The following is a 22,070-nucleotide window of genomic DNA, read 5'->3' as shown; positions in this document are numbered from 1 at the left end:
AACAGCATTATAAGATTAAGAAGACAGTTTGACAGTAAAAGTGACAATACATAATGTCTTATGTCAAAGTGTGTGTCAAAGTGACAACCAAAAATATGTAACCTAGCAAGGACCACTGACCATATCAAAATATTAACAACAATTTACGTCATGTCGTTTATTTTAATTCCTAATTTTAACATACAGAATGTATATATGCATGAAATATCTGCCACTGGACATTAATAAAACAACAATCAAGGAATCAGGAGTAGCCACATGAGTGATGGGTTCAATTCTTATCTGGGTAAAAAAGAAATTAACAACTTGTATCATAACAAGAACAACTGACCATGGCATTGTGCATATAAACCAAAGTTTTTTGTAATGCAGTATGTTTTACTCATTCCTTATCATACATATAGATGGAAGAGAACCAAACTTAAATGAAAAACCTCAGAGTCCATAATAGTGTGCAAGCTTTAAGGGAGATGCATCTTCAACATGCATGAAAAATTCCTACTGGACATTCAGTAAACAACAACTTTCCTTATAGAAGGAAGACATAACAAACCAAATGATCGAGAAGCCTCTTAGTAGTTGCAACTGTTTTTGTTTAACTTTGGCACACCATAACATGTATGAAATATTTGCCACTGCATATTAAGTTAACAACAATTAATAAATCATGTGTGGTAGATTGGGTCTAATCCTTGGCTACATAACAGAATATATATGTTATATTTGCCACTGGACATAGAACTTTCATCTATCAATCCAAACTAACTAATATTTCAGGCTTGCAAAAAATCTGGATAGCTTAAAACATTATCTAGAAACTCTTCAATTTGCACATGGAATTGTGTTTTTCCGCCAGTGTTTACTAACAGGAATATCAAAGATTTGTTTTTCAACAGATTTTTTCTGATGGAAATTACAAAAAAAAAACAATTTTACTTTTGATCTCTACATTGTTAATAAATGTACCTGTTCTATACTGGACATCATCACTAAACACCGATTTATTTATAATTACATATAAACAGAAAGAGAATTGTGTTTATAAAGATGTTTCCTGTTATCATTGTCCAATGATCATGTGCTGAAATCATCAACAAGAGGCTGTACTGCTGTAAAGTTAGGGGCCTGAAAGAGGATTACTGGTCATGGGCTGTAATCATCAACAAGAGGCTGTGGAGAAAGGAAACCGTAAAGAGGTTAATTGATCATGGGCTGAAATTTCAACAAGAGGCTGCCCAGAAAGAGGTCTGAATGGGGTTTATTGATCATGGGCTATAATTATCAAACAGAAACTTCTGAGAAAAGGTCCTACAGGTATTAGGGGATTATTTGATTATGGGCTCAAATTATCAAAAAATTTAAATATGAACGGGCCAAGTTCTCTCATCAAGTACTAAAATCCTCAACTCCACCTTAAAAGAGAGAGGATTGGTTTTGATTCTAAAACTATCAACAAGATTACATAGAGAAAGGGCTGGATAGGTAATGAGTTCAGAGGAGACAGGAATTAGGTTTGTGTGGTGGGAGTGTAGTAATTAGCTACAGGTTGTATAGAAAATGGTCTGGTCAGGTGCTGGAATCGAATAAGGGATTCACTTGTATCCAGTTATCATATCCTACAACTGTTCTTGTGAAGCCTTTATCTGAATCCATAATTAATGCTGTGTTATCAGAAGAACTTGGGATGAAAGCAAATGTTTTTTTGTGAGTTCAATTGTTTGCAATTTTGTCCACTCATTTGTGGTAGTAAATTGTTTTACATGCTGTACACTGAAAAAAATCTGAAAAACAGAAAAAAAACATGATTTTCTTTACTAATTGGAACATAATAGAAAATAAACATAAAGAGTTATGATCTATTGATATAATATGGACAATTCTCAATCCATTATGAACTCAGGGGAGAAGATATAATTTACACCTAAATGTTTTCCAACACTCTAAATATCATTTTCTCCACTTTTAATTACCTTGGATATTTTGAACAGGCAATAAATCACAAACAAAGGAAATTTAAAATAAAAGTTTTTTTTTTAATAATCCTGAACGTGATGAAGGTTTGTGAATGAATGCCTAAATAAGGGGACAGTGAAGTGCTCTTAAAAGTTCGCCAAACCTTATTCCTCAAAGGTGAATCATATATTTGGTAACTTTGATGTTTTAATTAGAGAATTTAAAAGTATAACATCAATTGTTACAGTTACAAGAGTAATACGATCCTTTCCTTAGTACTAATGTCAACATAACCTATCCCTCCCCCCTTAAATTAATTCACCACAAAATAATAAATTTTCTACCTGATTTGTATTAAATTAGATGAAAGGTAATTTACCTGTAGAACTGACACTGATGAAATACAGGTATAATAATTATCATACATTAAAACCCTGACATAATTCATCAATCCCTAGTCATAACCATATATCATTTCATAATCATTTCAAAACTAATGCGGATTCATCGTCTGTCCATCTCTCAGACCTAAAGTGCGCAAACAGTGTCCTAAATTAATTACGTAATCATAAATTTAATATCTTTTTTCAAAACCTTTGTAGGGGGCCATCTCTACTTCAATAATCGGCAATAGCAGGCCTACTTTGTACGATGGACCGCTGAGGGGGTCAGGAGCCTGAATACAAGTTATCTCAGGAATGCAGACTAAGATAGGACGAATACTTCAGCTACTGATTTCAATAACGAATTCACCTTAAATTGTCCAATCATTTATCTGTTCCTCTCATATGATAAAGAATTTCTTTAGTCCAATACATTTATACTGTGGATTCATTTAATTTTCGTTAATATACATTTTTGGTTGGGATTTATTGATTGATTGCTATTACAAGGGTTGTAAAAGATTGAAATTGAAATTTTGAGAAGGAATAAAAATCTTTAAATATCTTAATTATTGACTTCCTACTGTAAGCTATTGTTGATTTGCTGCCTGACAAAAGTTATTTATTTTCACATCATATTTTTTACTATTTTTTTAGATCTTCCAGTACAAGTAATATCTAGACAGTTAAGTACAAGAATGTAAACTGGACACTCTCTGACCCCTTGACCTTGTAAAGTATGCCCAATATTTATATAGAATTTCTACCTCACTAAATCACTCCAATTTCAATACTTGTTGGTGGTATGTACTTTTGACAAAAAGAAGAAATAAAAGTGTCAATGTTACTCTATCCGGAATAATCCACTAAGAGGTAGAAAGAACCATATCTAAAGATATAGAAACATTTTTCGCTTCAACACCTTTTTTCATTTTTAAGAAATTTACTTATAAGTTTTAAAAGATTGTATTTTTAAAGAATTAAGAAGTTTAATTGAATATTTCCTACAAGGGGAAATGAAGGTAGCCAACTATGACATTGTATGACCTTTTAACACTTAAAAAGTCTGATGCTAACCTTTTCATTAAGTCTGATGTTCCAGACTTTAAGTGATGAAAAATTAGAAATTAGTGATAGTTTATATCAACGTGAATTATGATAGCTTTTACCAAAAACACCCAAAAATGTTCTAGACTATTTTTGTCCATTCTTCAAAAAAAGCAATGATAAATGCACACAATTGAGGGGCTGATTTACAATATGACGTACACATACATACTGGGCTTAGTTTTTACAAAAAACAAAGTTTTTCCCCAAATGTCTTCATCAGTTTATTAACAACTTTGCTTATATTTCATGAAATAAATGAAAAATTAATGCTTTAAATATATATAATAGTTTTTGTTGTTCTAGTGGGGAAAGCAGATCGCATAGTAATACTGTAGTATGAAGTCCAATTGAAATAGCATCAAATGATTGTTGCTTTCTTATCTTCAAGTTGCAATAATATCAAGCATATTAAGGACAATCATGATAGTCAAAAACTAAAAAAAAAAATCAGTAAGCAATATGGTGAGGAAAATTGCATTTTTACATAGATAAGTCTTTAAGTAAAAAAAACTGAGAATTTTCTTTTGATATTCAACAACCAAATTATTGCTGAAGTAGGAAAAATCACACAATACTTGGTTGAACGAGAATTGTTCTTTTGATTCCACAAACAATTTATTGCTGAAGTAGGAGAAATCACAAAATACTTCAAAACCAAAGCATACCATAACTAATTGATCACCTTGCTTTGTATTACTAAGTTAATGAAGAGAAAAAAAACAAATAATTCGCCTCTCATCGGCACTGACACGGTATACACACTTGACTATAGCTGACTGTGTTAAAACAATACAGAGATGTGATGCATGAACAGAGAGTTGTCTCTCCATCAACAAGTACAAACTGAGGTTGGCAAACAAACAGACATGTAAACAAACAAAACTTCAGAATATTACTGGTTATACAAGTAATATAAGGGTCATCATAAGCCACACAGTCACTAGGCCAAGTGTAATTATTAATCAAATTCAGGACAAATACATGTAGTATTAGCTAGGGTCTTCATTAGCCTAGTGTTGTGGACAAGAAAAAACTGCACACTAGGCTGAGTACTCACAAACAATTACATAAAACTTGACTTCAACTGTTCAGCTTTCTCTCATATCCCCTACCTACAATTTATTTTTCAGTCCCTAACAATTTAAGTGCTAAAGTTTGAGGAACAGTCAACACACAATGTGTATGCTTTATTTATTTATTCTATTCAAGAAGAATAAACATGAATTATTTTGCAACCAATTAGTAATCCTAAACACTGACAAAAATGTATTTGATCTTCTTTGAAATGAAAATAGGGGAGATAACTCAAAATATTTGCTTAATTTGCAAATATTCTACACAGTAATTGTTTATTACTACAAATTAACATGTTTCTGCTTCTTTAAAATTAAGTGAATTGAATGTTCATCTGTTTTGCATTATATCAATAAAACCAAGCTAAGTTAAAACAATTCCTTTTATTTGTTTTATAATGTATGTAATGTATTCATTGGGAATTCAAGTTGTTTTTTAACATTTTTTTTTCTTTTTTATTCTTATTTTTCAGTGCAACCTATTGAATTATACTATTATGGTCTCAGTTTATTATTGTCGTAAGTTTAAATCATCATTTGAATCAATTAATTTATAAAATCTCTTTAGTAAATGTAATATTCCAATCCACAATATAAACTGCTCAAATCCTCTGTCTTTGTTTTAAAAACCCCAATAGCTTTGTATCTTTAGTCTCACTCTGACCCTTTGAACAAACTGCACAATGCATTATTTCCCAAATCTCATATACCCTACATGTACATTTATCCTTCTTACTCAATCATCCCTACCACTTTTTAAAATAAATGTCAATTTCCTTTTTTAATATTAACCACACCCCGTTTCACCCCAATAAATACCTCCCCCCCCCCTTTTTCACAGAGCCCTCTCAAAATTTGAACAATACCCAGAATTCCCTGCAAGTTGATGTAAATTACCCTTGCCACTATCATTATCTGGTTGCTTTCATCGCCTTATCTTTATTAGACATATTACATGAAAAGTTCATATCAGATGTGAAAATTATTACATAAATGTTTTTTGTACACACAGATGCAATCAAGTGAATTCATCTTCTATTACCGTAAAGATATGCACCGAGACCTTGATCTCTGTAAAACTCATCTTCTTTATGATATTCCTATAAGATAAGTCATATACCTATACCAATTGATATCATGTAAATTTCCTTTACGTTCATTTCAGATTTATAGGTAGCTAACACATTTTCAGTTAAAATTTTATCCCCCCTTTTTCTAAGCCCAGAAAAAAAGAGGAAAGAAAAAAAACCAATATCATACAACAACAAAACAGAACTTTATATAAAAGTAAATGGGTTAAAAAATGACATGTTTTCATTACTTTACTTTTTAATTAATGCAGATTTGTTAAAGCTCCAAGGGATATTCAATATAAGAAATCCAAATTTGATTATAATTTTGTTACCAAACATTTTTTCCATCCTACAAATCTTATATCAAAATAATTTCCTTTAAACTATTAAATAACACTGACCCAATACTTATAAAATATGCTACATGTATTTCCCAATTTCCCTTTCGAACCTCTATGTTTTTAATAAAATTTATTGTTTCTAAATTCAAGTCTAAAATGTGTCACTGAACATCATGTAGAACTCAATCACATGTCAAAATCACGAAAACCCAATATAAAAATGTAAAATTAAATTACCAAAAAATTCATCCCAATGCATAGAACTTCTGATTATTTCTTTTTGTTCCCTTTCTGTTTGACACTGGTCACTATCCAATAGTTTCTGTGGGCACTGCCCATTGTCCATTAACTCCTCTGGACACTGGTCACTATCCTCATTTGATTCTTCCGAACAAATGTCAATTAGATCCTTTTTATACTGGAGTAATTTGTAATCCATTGTTCCCTTCATTTCAATTCAAATTCATAAACTGATATTTTTTTAATTCTTCAAGTCTCAAAATTGACTATTTTCATTTCTTCCAAGACAAATCCACACACAAAATCCAAAAAAAAAAGTTATAAAGTATTAAAGTTCAGAAAAAAGATCATATCATAGATCATGAATAAAAGAAAAAAAAAATCTTCACTTTTTTTCTAATTATTATATTCCATGTTTCCCTCTTGCCGTTTATCCGATCCTATGAATGGAAAACATAAACTTACACAATCCTAACAAATGTAAGTGCTACAATATAAAGTCTTTGTCATCTTAAAGTCTATGAAGAAAAAATAAAAACATTTTTACAATCCCCGATGAATAAAAGTCCAATGAAGAGAAAACGGTTTTACAATCCCTGATGAATAAAACTGTCATGTAATAAAACTCTCAGACGAGCTCAACTTGTAACTCCACTTTAACTATTATTTAAAACACTTTAAATACAATATCCATAAGCACTTTTAAATTTTGATGTTTATTTATTCCAAAATAGTCTATAAATTATTTTACAAATATTTTGACGACTAGATCGGTTTATCATGCTCCTACTACTAATGTTTTATACAACTCATCTCATCCATTCTGTTCAGCACAGTGAATCATTGCACAGGTAAACAGTCTAACTGGTTACCTGTTCCCATGATGGATAGGTAGGTTTGATAAGTTACATGGGCAGAAAATACCCCTTCAAATTTTAAAGGGAATCTAAATTCAGGTAGACTATTTCTACCTCCAATTGAATTGACCCCCTCCCCCTTCCAATCAAAAGGAGGCGGTCGAAATATTTAAGAAATTTATACAGATACTTCAAAGTTATTTGATCCATATATCCTTTCTTTTTCATTACTTCAGATTTTAGTATTATTTTCAAAGTGTATGGTATACTTATATTGAGAGATAATTAGTTACAATGTTACAGTAACCAAAAGCAGATCTTAGATGTAAATCAACTTTTGTATCCATTTCACAGTTTCAAGCTCAAGTTTCTGGGCTAGTCAAAATATATAATTATTAAAATATTCTTATATAATGTATTATCAAGCTCATAAATGATCACTATATTTATTAGTTACAATTTTAATCAAAAACCCATTAAAATACAATTAGTTATAAAAAATGCCATAATGATTTCTCAATATTTATAAATGTCCCCAATGGGCTAAAACCAAAGTAGGGACAAAGAATATGTATTAAATTTTGTTAGAAAAACATCATCAATTTTGTCAACTCTGGTCTGAAAATATACCCCAGCTCCTCTAACCAACAATCTTCTTTGTATGGATAACAAAATAAACAAGGATGCCATCTTTTGGGTTGAGGCTAGGATTAAGGTATGCTATGACAATTTTATTTAACAAAGGTCACACACATGAAACAGAGAAACTGAAAAAAATCTAATTTTTTTTTTCTTTTTGTTTGCGACTGTTTTTCTCTTCTCTCGTAATAATTTTCTACCTCATTGTATTTACTCTTATATTTCTTGTCTCTACTTTTCTTTCTCTTCTACATTCCTTTCAGTTTCTTTCTCTAAATTGTCCATACTTTCCCATACTTCATATTGCTTCACTCAGACTTTAAAATCCCTTCGTCCATACTTTTCTTTCTGCACCTTTACTGAGGGGGGATAGGAGCGGTCCTGATTCTGAAATTCCAGACTAACACAAACGATTCCTGAGGTACCAAATTTAAACAAAGTAAATCCAGATGTCCCGAAATTCAAAAAAAAGGATTTCCGTATCCCGAAAGGATCAATCCTGAAATCCCGACCTTAAAAACACCCGATCCCGGAGTCCGGATAAAGGTCCTATCCCCCCTTTTTACTTTCAATCTATATCAATGTATAATCCTCCACAAACAAATACTGACCACAACGAAAAAGTATGCAAACTTTAACAGACACTTGTTATTTATTTTCTGTTCAAAAAATTGTTATAACTTAGACATGTACTGGTTAAAAATGAAAATGCCATATCTGAATTCTGAATTCATTTCAGGAAATTTAACAAAACAAAGGGGGAACTATTTCTTCCAATCTTAATTGTGTCTTTATTTATCAAGTTGTGATTATTTTGACATCCATGACATTGTTATACAAACTTTCATTAAACTGCATTAAACTTTATAAACTGTTTTCATAAGAATCAATATAAACTATGATTATACAATGTAATGCACATTTTACCTGGAGATATAGGTATTGCAGCAAATCTCAGGTGTGTATTTACTATGGCAGCAGACAGGTGTCTATCTATATATATCATTAGAAAGAAATATTTGTGGGCCCTATTTCAGGTGTTGTCTTTTCATATCATTCCAAGCATAAGATTAGCTATATATATCATTAGAAACAAATATTTTTGAGCCGCTATTTCAGGTGTTGTCTTTTTATAGAACAGATCAAATTCATTTAGCTTTGTCAAGAATTATGACACAATACTTGTACACATCTGGGTAAGACACAGGATCGTAAAAACAAACAGGTTGAAATTTTTCAAATTTTTGGTGCCATATTTTTTTCTAATGGCAGGAGGAGGCTTATAATGCACTTATTACTAAGACAAACTATCTATGTATGTTGTTTTTTGGAATTTCACGATTAAGATTGATTGTATCGTTTTTACGAAATTTTTCTTTGATCTTTACTGACGGAAAACTTCCTTTCCCAGTGAAGTAGGGTGTCAATTAAAACTTAGGGTGCACGTGCTGTTGTTGATGAAATTAAAAACATCCTCATCATAGGTAAAATAGTGATATAGACAGATTATTATTCATCATCTCAACTCGATTGCTTTTTCACTTTCGCCATAACGAATGAGATGACCAACAATATAATCTGTAAAGAACAAAAATTAAGTAAAGGAGGAGGTACAAAAAGGCCCATTACTAAGCCCCTGAAATTAAAAAACAAAAACTTATTCAAGCATTTTAAAATGATGTTTTTTTTTTACAAATAACAAGGTTCATATACTATGGACACTTCAGTGCAGAAAGGTAACATGTTATGTCACTTTGATGTCATAAACATGTTGAAATTGACATATTTGACTAAAATTGGCCATTTTGGACACTATTTGTGGACAAAATAGCTATGAGCAACAGTTGTATATACCCCCCAAAAAACTATTTTACATACATAAACTTCATCATAAAATACATTTTATAGTAAACAATCTTTTTTGGGGTTAAGATGTTGCTCATATCAAAATAATAATTACAAGATCTCAAAATAAGGCTATTACAAAAACAATTAGTTCTTCACTAGTTCAAGAAGTTTAAATCCTTATTAATGCAAATTCGTAAGACAAAACTCAAAACTGTGATTAATAATATATACTAGACTTATTCCTTATGAACATCTGAAAGAGTGTAATTTAACAGTACAACTGTGTAACTTATTGATGGTTATAAATTACAGTGGTGGACCCAGAGGGTTCCAGGGGTTGTAACTTGGAACCCCACCCCCCTTTTATCCTAGGTTTGGAAGTTTGGAACCCCCTTTTAATAATGGCTGAGTCCACCCCTGAATTAGATATGGATTGATTGTTGTATACTTAATATCAAGCAGCAAATACAATCAATAATTTGTACCTTTCAATATATAAAACATAAAGATGGGTTGCTGCCCTTGATCTTACAAATTTTAATACTTTGTTAGACTATATTAATCTATTCAAAAGTTGAGATTTTTGTTCGCTAGAAAATTGTTTTATTGATATAAATAACGCCAAAACAAATCCTATTATTCATTGAATTTTTCAAAAGGAACAATTGGTGTGAGCAGGTGCAATTTTTATTTTTATTTTTTCAATGATCAAATATAAAAAAAAAGACATTTATATATTGGGTATGATGTGGTGTTCACAGCAATATAATGATTATAATTGCTGTTTTTGTGGTGAAGAAATAGTTCAAGATTATACAACATAGGACCATTAATTCAACCACTTAATTGCTTGTGGTGTTTTTGAAATTATTTTGGTTTTTGGATAGAACTTTTAACTCTCCTGTAAATTCAAATTGTATAAATGAATGAAAACTTGTTATAATCCCTGAAGGAAAACACGATTTGAGTTTCCTAAAAAAATTGTCTTTATCACAATTATTTTAGTACATTCATGACAAACAATCATTATATTTAAAAACAACAAAAAAAATCAAGGAAAGAAGATAAAACTCCTGTAAAAATGAATCAATTTAAGGAAATGTCATTGAGTCAGCAAATTCAAGTTCGTAATAAGTATCTACAAGCAAGTGTATCCTTCAACGTTAGGTTCACTGGTTTCAAGCAGAATGAAGACATGTAATCTTTAACTCTATACAATTTATAAATCTCGAATTCATTGATAACTAAAAAGACGTAAATAAAACATATAAATATATGTAGCCTACATTAGTAAAAAATAAACACCTTGGTAATACCCAAATTTGACATTATACAGGAAAAAGTTCAGAACTGTCTGACCGAGTCCTATCGTACACTGACCCTTATGGATTAAACATCAAGCCAACCTGTTCCTTCGAAATCTTGACATTGTAAATAAACACCTCATACATACATATTATACAAAATCAACACTTTAAACAGAGAACACTTGAAATTTTCATTCATCTGACAATGAATTCAAACATATGATGTATGACAAAAAATGCTTGAAAGTTATACCCTTCAATCTATATAACATATATTTATATTTTTCTGAAATTCATGATGATTCAGGTATTTCATTTCTTATCAATATAATTGTTTATTGCAAGAGCACATTTTGATTTAATTGAAATTTGAATGAACAGGTGAATACATTCAGTAAATATTAAGTTCCAATTATATAAAATATATCATATACAATATAATACAGATTCACCAATTTATCAAAGTATTATAAAAGTATAGCAATTTTTCATAATTATCTCATATTTCTTCAAATATTAATGTGATTTTCTGACATGTTTTACAGAAAGACTAAGTTTTTCTAGGAGGAAATATGTATTGAAAATATATCACTTATTGGATTTGCATATTCTCAAATTTAAAACATAAAATACATTTGCATTTATGTTCAAAAATGTTCTCTAAAGGGGGGATAACTCAAGATTTTTATTTCTATCAGAATGTGCACGCTGATGTCAGAAACAAACTCAAATGTCATACATAAAGTTTTACTGAAAACTAAAGTGTTTGCTCTCCTTTGTAAACTAGATAAGACTGAACTCTAATAGTTTTGGCTGTACCATTGCCATCAACTAGGATTACTGCTAAAAATGTTTGCCTTTTATCACGAATGAAGATTTATGTACGAATGAACCTTGAATACAATCATTCATTCTAAGTGGTTTTTAATCACCACAAATTTAGTTCTTTATAAAATACATTTTACAATCTTGGACCAATGCATTATCATCATATATGGGTAAGCTATTTAAAAGTTGTGTATCATATTTACAAAGACATAAGGTGTTTCATTGATCAGTGTTTTTTGGGGTTTTTATTTGTTATTATTTGGGAACTTTTATACTGTTTCAGTCTTCAAACTAAGCCCAAGAATTTGCATCAAAATGATATTGAATAAAAAGTGAACTTATCTCCTGCACCACTTACAAAACACAATATTTTCAAATTAAACTGTCACATCAATTATATTATGTTAGTTCACAGATGCCACATGGCTTCTTTCTCAATTTATAGGTGACAATTGCAAGAAGAGATTAAAATAAATACACAATACCAATCAAGAAATGTATCTTTTTTTTCTTATATATATGTGATTTTGATTTTTTTACAAAATTTAATTTTTTCAATAAATTGCAAGATTAAAATATTAAAAAGAAAACATATTTAAAAATAATTGGGTTTTCAAATTAATCTTAAAAGTCAGGATAAACAACATCAAGAACATTTCCAAAAAAAGTTAATTAAACACCAAAAATTAAGAAAAAAGGGGGAGGGTCAACCCCACAAGTGCCTGTGCATTTTTCCTAAACTTTTAAAGTTAACAATTTTGTGTTTCAAACATCTGTTTGTTGTAATAATATCAGTCGCCTTATCAGTATGAAATGACAGATTTATATCACTACTTAACCATTTTATAATTGAGAGAAGATATGAAATTTTCACTTTCTTGTGCATGGATGTTGGACTGGTTTGCAGTTTTTGAAAATTCAGAACTTTTTTTTCAGCCCTTATTGAAGCTTCATGAATAACTCAAAATAAAAGTTGGCTTCTCAGCAAACCCCTTTTCCCAAATCCTGGATGCGCACCTGCTATATACACTATGGCAATCCATAGGCCTGATTCAATTTTTTCCACGATAAACTCAGACCTCATTTTTTTTTTCACAATACAGATAATCTTTAGTACATTTTACCTACTTCTTTGTTGTCTAAGAGTTCATGAGAACTATAAGTTTATTGATCTTTAAAGCTTCATGGCCTAATAAATTAGGCAAAATACTAATTTCAATGGAAAAGAGTTTGATTGTTCAAAAGATTTACACTCCACTAATAAGTCAGACATTAAAAGATTTCAATCAAGTGATGTATAATTACTTTAGGTTTATGTGGTATTGCATCACAGGACTAGCCTGGACTTTATCCGGTGAGGAATTTCAATCATTTACCTGTGAGGGAAAAACAATCTCTCAAAAATGACATAGATGATTCGTAAAAAAATATTTACCAATAAACTGATGGATATTCTAAACCATTGCATCTGACAGTAACCTGAATAACTTCACAATATTATAATTATATATTCGCAACCCCTATTTTTCATAAACAATCTAAAGATGGCAAACTTAAGTATAACTACCAGTGCGATAATTGTAATATTAAATTTCAAAAAATAATATGGGTGTGATTAATAACACGATATCAAATTATCTAACTTGTTAAAAGTTCATAATAGTAAACTAATCCCTGGACGTCTGTCAAAAGTGATCTACCAGGACTAAAGCAGTACATGTACTGCAATTTCCTCAAATCTCAAAAATACAATGATCAGACAGAAAATTTCATAGAAACAAGAAGATGTGGTATGAGTGGCAATGCAACAATTCTCAATCCCAGTCAAAAAGTGTGCAAATCCATCAACACAGAACCTAAAAATTTCTCTCACACCAAATAACATGCTTATAATAAAGGGCCTTTTTTGTTTGAACAAAAAACTATTTTTTGAGACTTCAACAATGTTTTAGTTGGAAAAAGTTTATTAACCTGATTCCCAAAAGTATAATGATGATAAATGATTGAAATATATTTCTATCTATCCAATATCGGTGAATTCCTCTTTATTTTCATTAACAAAATTTAACAAGATTTTTACTGAGATCCAATAGCTAAAACAGCAGATGTGGTTTTGCCTAGACTACTGGTATGTTAGTCTGTGCTAATTAAATTCTTTAATTTCACAACATCTACTTCCTTTTGTGTTAAGTTAACCCCTTTAAACTTTAATTCATCATTCACAGATGAGTATGGTAACGCTATGTTATGTTGATGACCTTGCATATACTTTTATACCCAATTAAATAGTTCAAAATTTCCAAATATTAGTCACTTTCAATCTCCAGCTTTCTCCTAAAGTCAAATCAAAAACATCAGCTTTAAGCTAAAAAAAAAACTGTCATAAGCATAAATTTCAATTATTTATGGCCTAAATTATTGAAATATCGTATTATTCTCTGTTAAAACAGAAAGCTGACACAATGTTATATAGATATACAAAAACATTTTTTTTCAAAAATAATTGCCAGTTAAAACTTTATGGCAGCGCAGATTAATTAAACATCTATAGATGCAAAAAGTACAAACCTCTTAAGACCAGGTGAACATAAGACAGGAATTGTTTGGGGGGATAATGGGGGGACTGTAATGTAATAAAAACTTCTTGTGAGGTTATATAACAATGACAATATTCTTGAGGGGTAATGAAGAGGTTTATAATAACTAAAGATATTACTAGAGAAAATAAGGAGGTTCTGCAAGTCTTATTAACCTGGGGATAGAAACACAGGGAAAACTGATTGTTTATGTCGGGAGGAGAGTTAATGTTTGGCCTTCTCCTGCGAAAAAGGGGCGAAAAAGGGGATGAATGATATTTCAAACTGTTAGGGGACTGCAGGCCCTTAACCAGGATTTTCAAAAGGGGGGGTTCGTTGGACTCACAAACTCGACTTTAACAGTCACAATTCGAACAGAACATTGACTTTAACAGTGCTTATTTGTTTTCAAGGGGGGTTCGTCCAAACCCCCCCCCCCCTGCCTATGGGTATGGACTGAAGTAATTCTCTTCTGTTGTCATCACTGTCCCTGCATCTGATAAGTTTGTTTACATTATCAACTGACCACACTTTTACCCTCAAGTGTTTATAATATGAACAGGAAAAGATTATTTTATCAGTAAAATTCAGATGTTTGCTGTACATGTTAACCCATTCATCCTAAGCCTCAGTGCAGATCTCTTCAATATAATAATAATTTTATTTGCAATATACCCATCCTTTGCATGCCTCAATTTAGTTTTGTCCCAACAAGTATTTATAATATCAATGTCATATCATACCTCCATCCCGAGCCTCAGTGCAGATGTTTGCCTGATTGTTTATTTTATTATCTGACACAAAGAAGATGTTTATAACATTGTCATATCATATCATACAGCTGTTTTACAATGTTAATTATAGAATCTTGTATGATCTCATCTTATTCATCCTTCTCTCAATCTCAGCCTTGTTTTAGATCAACCCAAGCTTTGCCATTATCTTACCTAATTCCAGATTTACTCAACCTTTTCTTAGATTTATATCTTTTAATTACATGAAAATGTGAAAATCTCAGCTTGATTTTCTCTTATCTATGTTATTTTTTCATCAATCCTTTCTCACTGAAAGACTTTTAAAGTTATTTTAGGTAAAAGGAACGTCAATTAACAGCATGTAATAATTTAAAATCATAAACTTAGTTATAATGAAACATCTAATTATTTTTGTACTATATATGTATATTTGTTGAAATATTGGTGTATAATGATTTCTCCAGCCTTGTATCTGAGCTATTTAAAAACAAAGCAATTGTGAGGAATTTATCAACTATAACTCAACTTCTAAGATTCAACTCTAGAATAATTACAAGTACGAATACAGTCTCTTTGAACAGGAGTCTACAAGATTCCAATCCTATACCACTCATTGGCGGCCAAGGGGGAGGGGGAGCATCTGGGGAATGGAACTCCCCCTTTTTTTGGCCCATCAATGCATTTGTATGGGGACATATAGTTGGGACCCCCCTTTGTCCTGGGTTGGGACCCCCCTTTAAAATGGATGGATCCGCCTCTGCCACTTATTTAAAAAGTCCTTGATTTCAACAAATTAGACCTTTGTAAATCTTTACAAATTATTCCATTGACACAAGTTGTCCCCTCATTGTATACTTATTGTCCATATACACATCACAGGTTATAAATCTGATTAACAGGTTCAGTTTTATGGGGCCTACTATAAACTTATGTAAGGTGACAATTAGACGTCTTTATTGATACATTTATCACTTAGATACTGGGTGTAAACAGTTAGACAAATATTTACTGAAAATCTAAATCACTGATTACTTTTTGTTATAAAAATGATCAGACTTTGCTGAATAAGGTATTTTTTTTTATAAAAAAACACCAACTGATCAACATTTATAGATATGTTTTATTACAAATTTGTCATGGTTGTGTTTTTGTCTAGACTCTAGACTCTAATGAAACATGTCTTTTTTTCTGACATTATTCTAATTTATTTTGTGAACTATGGTTTAGTAAGTCATATTCTTTTATAGCAATTTTCAATACAAATGTAAAATTACAATAACCAAGATACAAATCCTTGCAATAACAGAAGGAGTCTTTTCAAATTTATCATAAATTCATGAACAAAGGGAACTAACTCTAAAATTATTTCTGTCTTTATTTTTGATTTAGTTCATTCTCTTCAAATGTAAATAAATAACAAAGATAATGTTACAAACACCTGTAGAAGATATCTCAGACTTTATTATCAGTGGTCAACAAGTTCATGTAAATAAAATATGCATCACACCTGTGGGACATGTGGTCATCAACAGGTAAAAAAGGTATTAACATTACACCTGAATGAGTAATTTATCTTTGGTCATTGACAAGCTTGTCCAGGTAATATCATTACAGCTGTCATTAACTTGTTATTTACATATAAGATTTGGGTTAATGAATATTCAAATATGTGTTAATGAATATCTAAAATATTCAAAGAAAGCTAATGGTTCATGTCTCTTCTATGGTGACCATTATGTCCATATATTCGACAAAAGATAATTTAAATTTAGAAATTATTGCAATGTTTTTGTTATTGTGAATAATGTGACTGCGTAAGTTTTGCGATAAGAACTTGCACTCTGAAATCTGACACATAATTTCATTTGCTGCTGTTCCTATAATCCCCATAACTAATCTCACAATTTGGTGTTTCATATCAAAATTGCAATGATAAATGCAGCTAATAATTTCTGTACTTACAGTAAGAAAAACAACTTATGGTCAGAAAGCTGCACCTGTACTGGGACTAAAAGATGAAATTGAGAATGGAAATGGGGAATGTGTCAAAGCAACAACAACCCTACCCAAGACCAGAAAACAGCTCAAAGCTACAAATGGGTCTTCAACCCTCACATAAATATAAAGGATGTGGGATACAGTGTCAAGGACAATATAAGCCAAAAGACTTTTGAGTCTTCAGTATTACATGAACACCCAAACAATATGTGTCAAGGATATAAATCATTCAGAGTGGAAAAAAGTAACAAATATTTAATCAATGATCAACATTTGAAAAAAACAATAACATTATAACAATAACAAATTAACAAAATAACATTTTAACAATAACAAATTAACAAAATAACATTATAAATAAATTTAAATTTCTTTATTTTTCTTTATTGAATAAAGAAATTTAAATTTATTTATAATGTTATTTTGTTAATTTGTTATTGTTAAAATGTTATTTTGTTAATTTGTTATTGTTATAATGTTATTGTTTTTTTCAAATGTTGACAATGGCAAATATCAAAGTAACATTAGGATTTGACAAAAGAGAACAGGCAAGGTTCCAGACTTGGGACAAGCACCTTTACATGTGGCTGGTTACAACTAGATTCTTTTATTTGGGCAAAATATATTACAAAAGATAACCTAAATAAATAAAGTTACAGGAAGTAGACAATCTATAGGGATGACAAAATACTAACCCCGATCTTGTCTGGTGACAAAACAACCATTAGACGAACAAAACTAACAAAACATTCTCTTATCTGGGTACAAAAACATCTATTCCCTTATCTGGGTACAACAACATTCATACTCTTATCCCAGGGTACAAAAACATTCATGAATAAGAAGCTAACTATCCACAAAGAAAACACAAAATATCTTCTTATCTGACACAATCATTAAAAGGACAAACATTTATCAAAAGAAGGACAAAAATTTATCAAAAGAACTAATAATCTTTTAGAAAAACAGTCCCTGTCATTGGTCTGGTGATAAAACATTAAACCACAAATTTGACACGAATAACCTCTTCTAGTCCAACATGAATTGTCAATTTCAGTGCCTATTTACAAACAAACATTTCAATCTATCATCAAAACAATGAGAAGTTCTTGGTAAAAATATATGTAAAAGGAGATGTGTAATGTATATACATGTGAATGGGACAGCAACCTGACACCTAAATAAATACCAGAAGACCACTAGAGGTCAATACACAGTCTGCTTGGTATGGTACATTTGGTTTAAGAATGAATGAATGAATACTTTAATATTAAAGTGCACCCTGAATTATAACAAACAGTATGAATAAGTATATAAGCTCAAAGTTTTATGTTTAACTACATGAATTCAATTATAACTTCTCACACGGACTAAAAAGACAAAAGGTGTTACTGGTATTTGAGAACTGTCATTAAACCTTTAGCATTACAGAAGGTGTCATTTTATATATCATTTTCTTTACTGTAAGCTCAAAATAAGTACATTTGATTGATTAGTGATTGCTTTACACCACCTCAGAACATAATGGGTATATTGTGACAAATTGTAAAGATAGATATATACCTATTATTTACCTCATTTTAGTGTTGAGTTGCTGCCTAATTGACGTTATATTCTACATTTCCGTAGTTATATCAAGACTATAGAGAGTTACAAATTAACTTCATTGAAGTTTTTTTTCCATTTTGATTTCTTCTACTACCAAAGAGCTAGCAAGAAATAATAAGTAACTGGTACTTTCTGGTATGTCAAATTTTGGCGCTGAGCTTTTATGTCATTTTGATTTAAGCATGAAGGAACTCTTTGTTTAATTCATTGTTGTTGACTAGTATAAAGACAAAAACCTTTTTTGATAATTAGAAGAAAGAAAATATTAATTAATATTTAGATTTTATCAATTTAGATGTTGTTACAATAATCTGTTAATTTGGTCATTAGGTACACCAGGTCATAAATTAAACTGTTACACTGTTAAATGATCTTATCTTTCTAATTATATAATTAGCACAATTGTTGTGGGTTTTTTTTCTTATCAAAGGTTATACAGTATTACATTTATTAAGATATACATAATATCTCAAAATTATGCATTGTTCTTTTTCAAAAATTGCTTAATTTTGTTTGTTTGAATTTGGCACATGCATCTTAGGCACCAAATAACTCAAAATATGAAGACAGCAAAAATGTCCAAATATGCATTCTCTGCAGTTATTTATACACCCTTGGCTTCTAATTTATTGCTTTGAGCCGGAAGAGGGGTTAAATTTGATTGGCTATGAACTGGGCTGCCAACAGTGAGCAGGTAAAAAGGTTAAAATTGAGTGACTAGTAATTTACTGTCCACTGTCAGCAGGAAGAGAGGTTAGTTTTGAGTGACTAGGAATCAGCTGCCTACAGTGAAAATGAGAATGGAAATGCGAATTGTGTCGAAGAGACAACAACCTGACCATAGAGCAGAAAACGGCAAAGGCCATCGATGGGTCTTCAACATAGCAAGAAAATCCTGCTCCCTTGACTTCATAAAAAAGACAGAACCAACCTGACCAGCAGTAATGTGATACCATAGGTTAAGTCCAGTTTTAATTGCATCAAAGGTGCGTTTGATTATAATGATTTAAAGAGGTGTTCATATCATGTAGACCTTCTGGTATGTCAATACATTTCATGCATCATCAAGGAAATTAATCCAAACAAAACAATAAATCCTAGTAAAACTGCATTAAAAAGATAAGACGTAAAACAGGTGATAATCATCTGTTTTTTTATACTGGGATAAAACAGCTGAGAAAAACCTGTTTAAATGGATCTTCTATCACTCTATTCATTGTTCTTTATTAAATGCACAGGTCTCTGTTTCATTTTACTCCAATGTATTATGTAGCCTATTGCATGCTGAATTATGTGCAAACTCATCAAAAATACAAAGCATTATAATTTTTTGCGCCAGACACGCTTTTCGTCTACATGAGACTCATCAGTGACGCTAAAATTAAAATAGAGGGAACTCAGGTATAATGCTAAGCACCAAACAACTCATATAAGTTTATACGAATAATATAGCCTGCTTTACGCTGAACACGCTCTTACTTCTTAAAATATTGCAGGAAAAGAAAGGCGAAAGATACCAAACAGATAATCATACTAATAAGTTGAAAATAAACTGACAATGTCATGGCAAAAAACAAAAAGTCAACTTGTATACAAACACAACATATTACATTATGTGGACAATTTAAATTAAACAAATGACCAAAGATGTCCTTTCATAAGCAATCAGTATTGTTTATATATTAATTGAGTTCATGTTGATTTTAATAATTTTTATAAAATCTGCAGCTACATTTCTAGTTAGTTCTGATTTAAAAAAAAAACTTTTATCATATATTATATAAAAATCAAATTTTCAAAAATTGAATTTAATATAAAGTTTCATTTTATATCTCAGAAAAAATCACTCCCCTGAAACTCAAAATAATTAAATATATGTTTCTTTAAAATGATTGACTCCCTTTCATCAGATAACTTATATAAGTTATATAGCACTTTATTTAATCTTTAACTCAAATTTTATTTTCGTTTTACAGTAGTATAGATCAATATAATGGCAGATATACCCCAAAAAAATTGACATCTGTCTAGAGAGGTTTCAATTTCTATATAAATACTCTCATAAACTTTCATGCCTGTACACAATACCCCCATAAACTTTCAAACTTTATAACAACCAATATTTTTTCAATTTAAAAACTTCAACATCATTTCATACAATTATGTATAAATCATTAACAACCCTACCTTGTCTACAGTAGTTCCGTGTTCCCAAAATATCTATAAATAAAACACCGTCAACAAATCTTCAAATAAATTTCCAGTGAATTGAATACTTAACTCAAGCCTGAGTAAATAAGAAATTGTGCAAGTCCATATCTTAACAACTTTTTCCAATTTTTTTTATGTATTTAATAAATTCATTAAAGTTTATATCTACAAGGTAAATAATGTAATCCAGGTAAAAATCAGCTGTTTATGATCAGGTACAAATACAGGTAGACAATAGAATATCCCTCTAGCAGGTTTTATTGAACCATAACAATAAATACACCAATATTTCTGTACTCAAGATACGATCTATAGGTCAACACTGATCCCTTCTCTTTTCAAAATTTATCATGTAACTATACCATCTTATTCTTTTAATACAATACAAAGTCAATGCTCGACTTTATGTCTAACATGCTTCAAATTGTGAAAAAAAGGGGAAAATCTGAATGAAATACAATGGATATGATATTGTTAGAAGTAAACTGACTCTTTTTTATGAGTCTGTAATTGTAATGACAACACGAACATTGAAAGAACAATTCAACAATATACAAAGTGTCCAAAATCTAGAGTAGATATCTTTGCAGTGGGGATTTGTTAAAAATCACTATTTCTCTTTCTTTTGATACATTTGATGTTTATTGTCTTTTGAGCCCCTCTCTAAGCTTGGGCTTACCCTATACCGGGTCCCTATCTTTTATTATACAGGTTGAACTTTACATTTAGATGCATATCCTTAACTGGAGCCCTCAGCCTACCCTATATCTGGCCCTACATTTTTTTTATTATATCTGTTTCACTTAACATTTCAGATGCATACCCTTCATTGGTACTCTACCCTATATCTGGCCCCTATCTTTTCTTTCACCAGTTAACCTTAACTTTCTAAAAAAAATATTGAACCCATACCTAAAACTAGTGCCCCCCACAACCTCATACCTAAAACTGGTGCACCACAATATCTCCATACCTAAAACTGGTGCCCAACAATATTTGGTTCCCTTTTTTTCTAATGAACCCCAGGTAATTTTAAAATGTTCAGGTGTATACTAAGTGCATATTTACACTCACACAATTAATTATACCAGCTGTCAAACCATCTCAATACCTGAGATCTTCAGATAATCACAATCTACCTGACACTTCTTTTTTTTTCAAGTCACTAGAGATGTATATTTGTCTTCTAAACAGACCCTACCTAAAACATTTATTTTCTCACCAATAAAGACTTACCAAATTTGTCACACATCTTTACTCTACATAATTA

The 22,070-nt window shown here is 30.6% G+C and overlaps 2 protein-coding genes across 4 annotated transcripts in view; one reads left to right on the top strand and one right to left on the bottom strand.

Annotated features, from left to right (window-relative positions):
* Positions 1–1,257, top strand: part of LOC134710057 (estrogen receptor-like) — a 232,667-nt gene extending 231,410 nt beyond the window's left edge. Inside the window, exon 11 of the transcript XR_010106091.1 lies at positions 1,246–1,257. The gene's annotated coding sequence lies outside the window, so the exon portion shown is untranslated. The remainder of the gene's footprint in view (positions 1–1,245) is intronic.
* The window catches only part of LOC134710056 (uncharacterized), a 60,227-nt gene that overhangs the window by 21,916 nt on the left and 16,241 nt on the right, over positions 1–22,070 (bottom strand). The window contains exon 1 of one of the 3 annotated variants that reach the window (XM_063570215.1): positions 20,777–20,968. The exons of 1 other annotated variant lie outside the window; for it this stretch is intronic. Coding sequence is in view for 1 of the 2 variants with exons in the window: in XM_063570213.1 (XP_063426283.1) it covers positions 6,171–6,384 (214 nt within the window). In the remaining variant the exon portion in view is untranslated. Of the gene's footprint in view, positions 1–6,170; positions 7,085–20,776; positions 20,969–22,070 lie in introns of those variants that run through there. One more of the 3 variants, XM_063570213.1, reaches the window with a different exon arrangement.

This window comes from Mytilus trossulus, chromosome 3 (assembly GCF_036588685.1).
Source record: "Mytilus trossulus isolate FHL-02 chromosome 3, PNRI_Mtr1.1.1.hap1, whole genome shotgun sequence".
Lineage (NCBI taxonomy): Eukaryota > Metazoa > Mollusca > Bivalvia > Mytilida > Mytilidae > Mytilus > Mytilus trossulus.
Note: the sequence above shows the minus strand (reverse complement) of the source record. Positions and strands in the feature narration are given on the sequence as shown.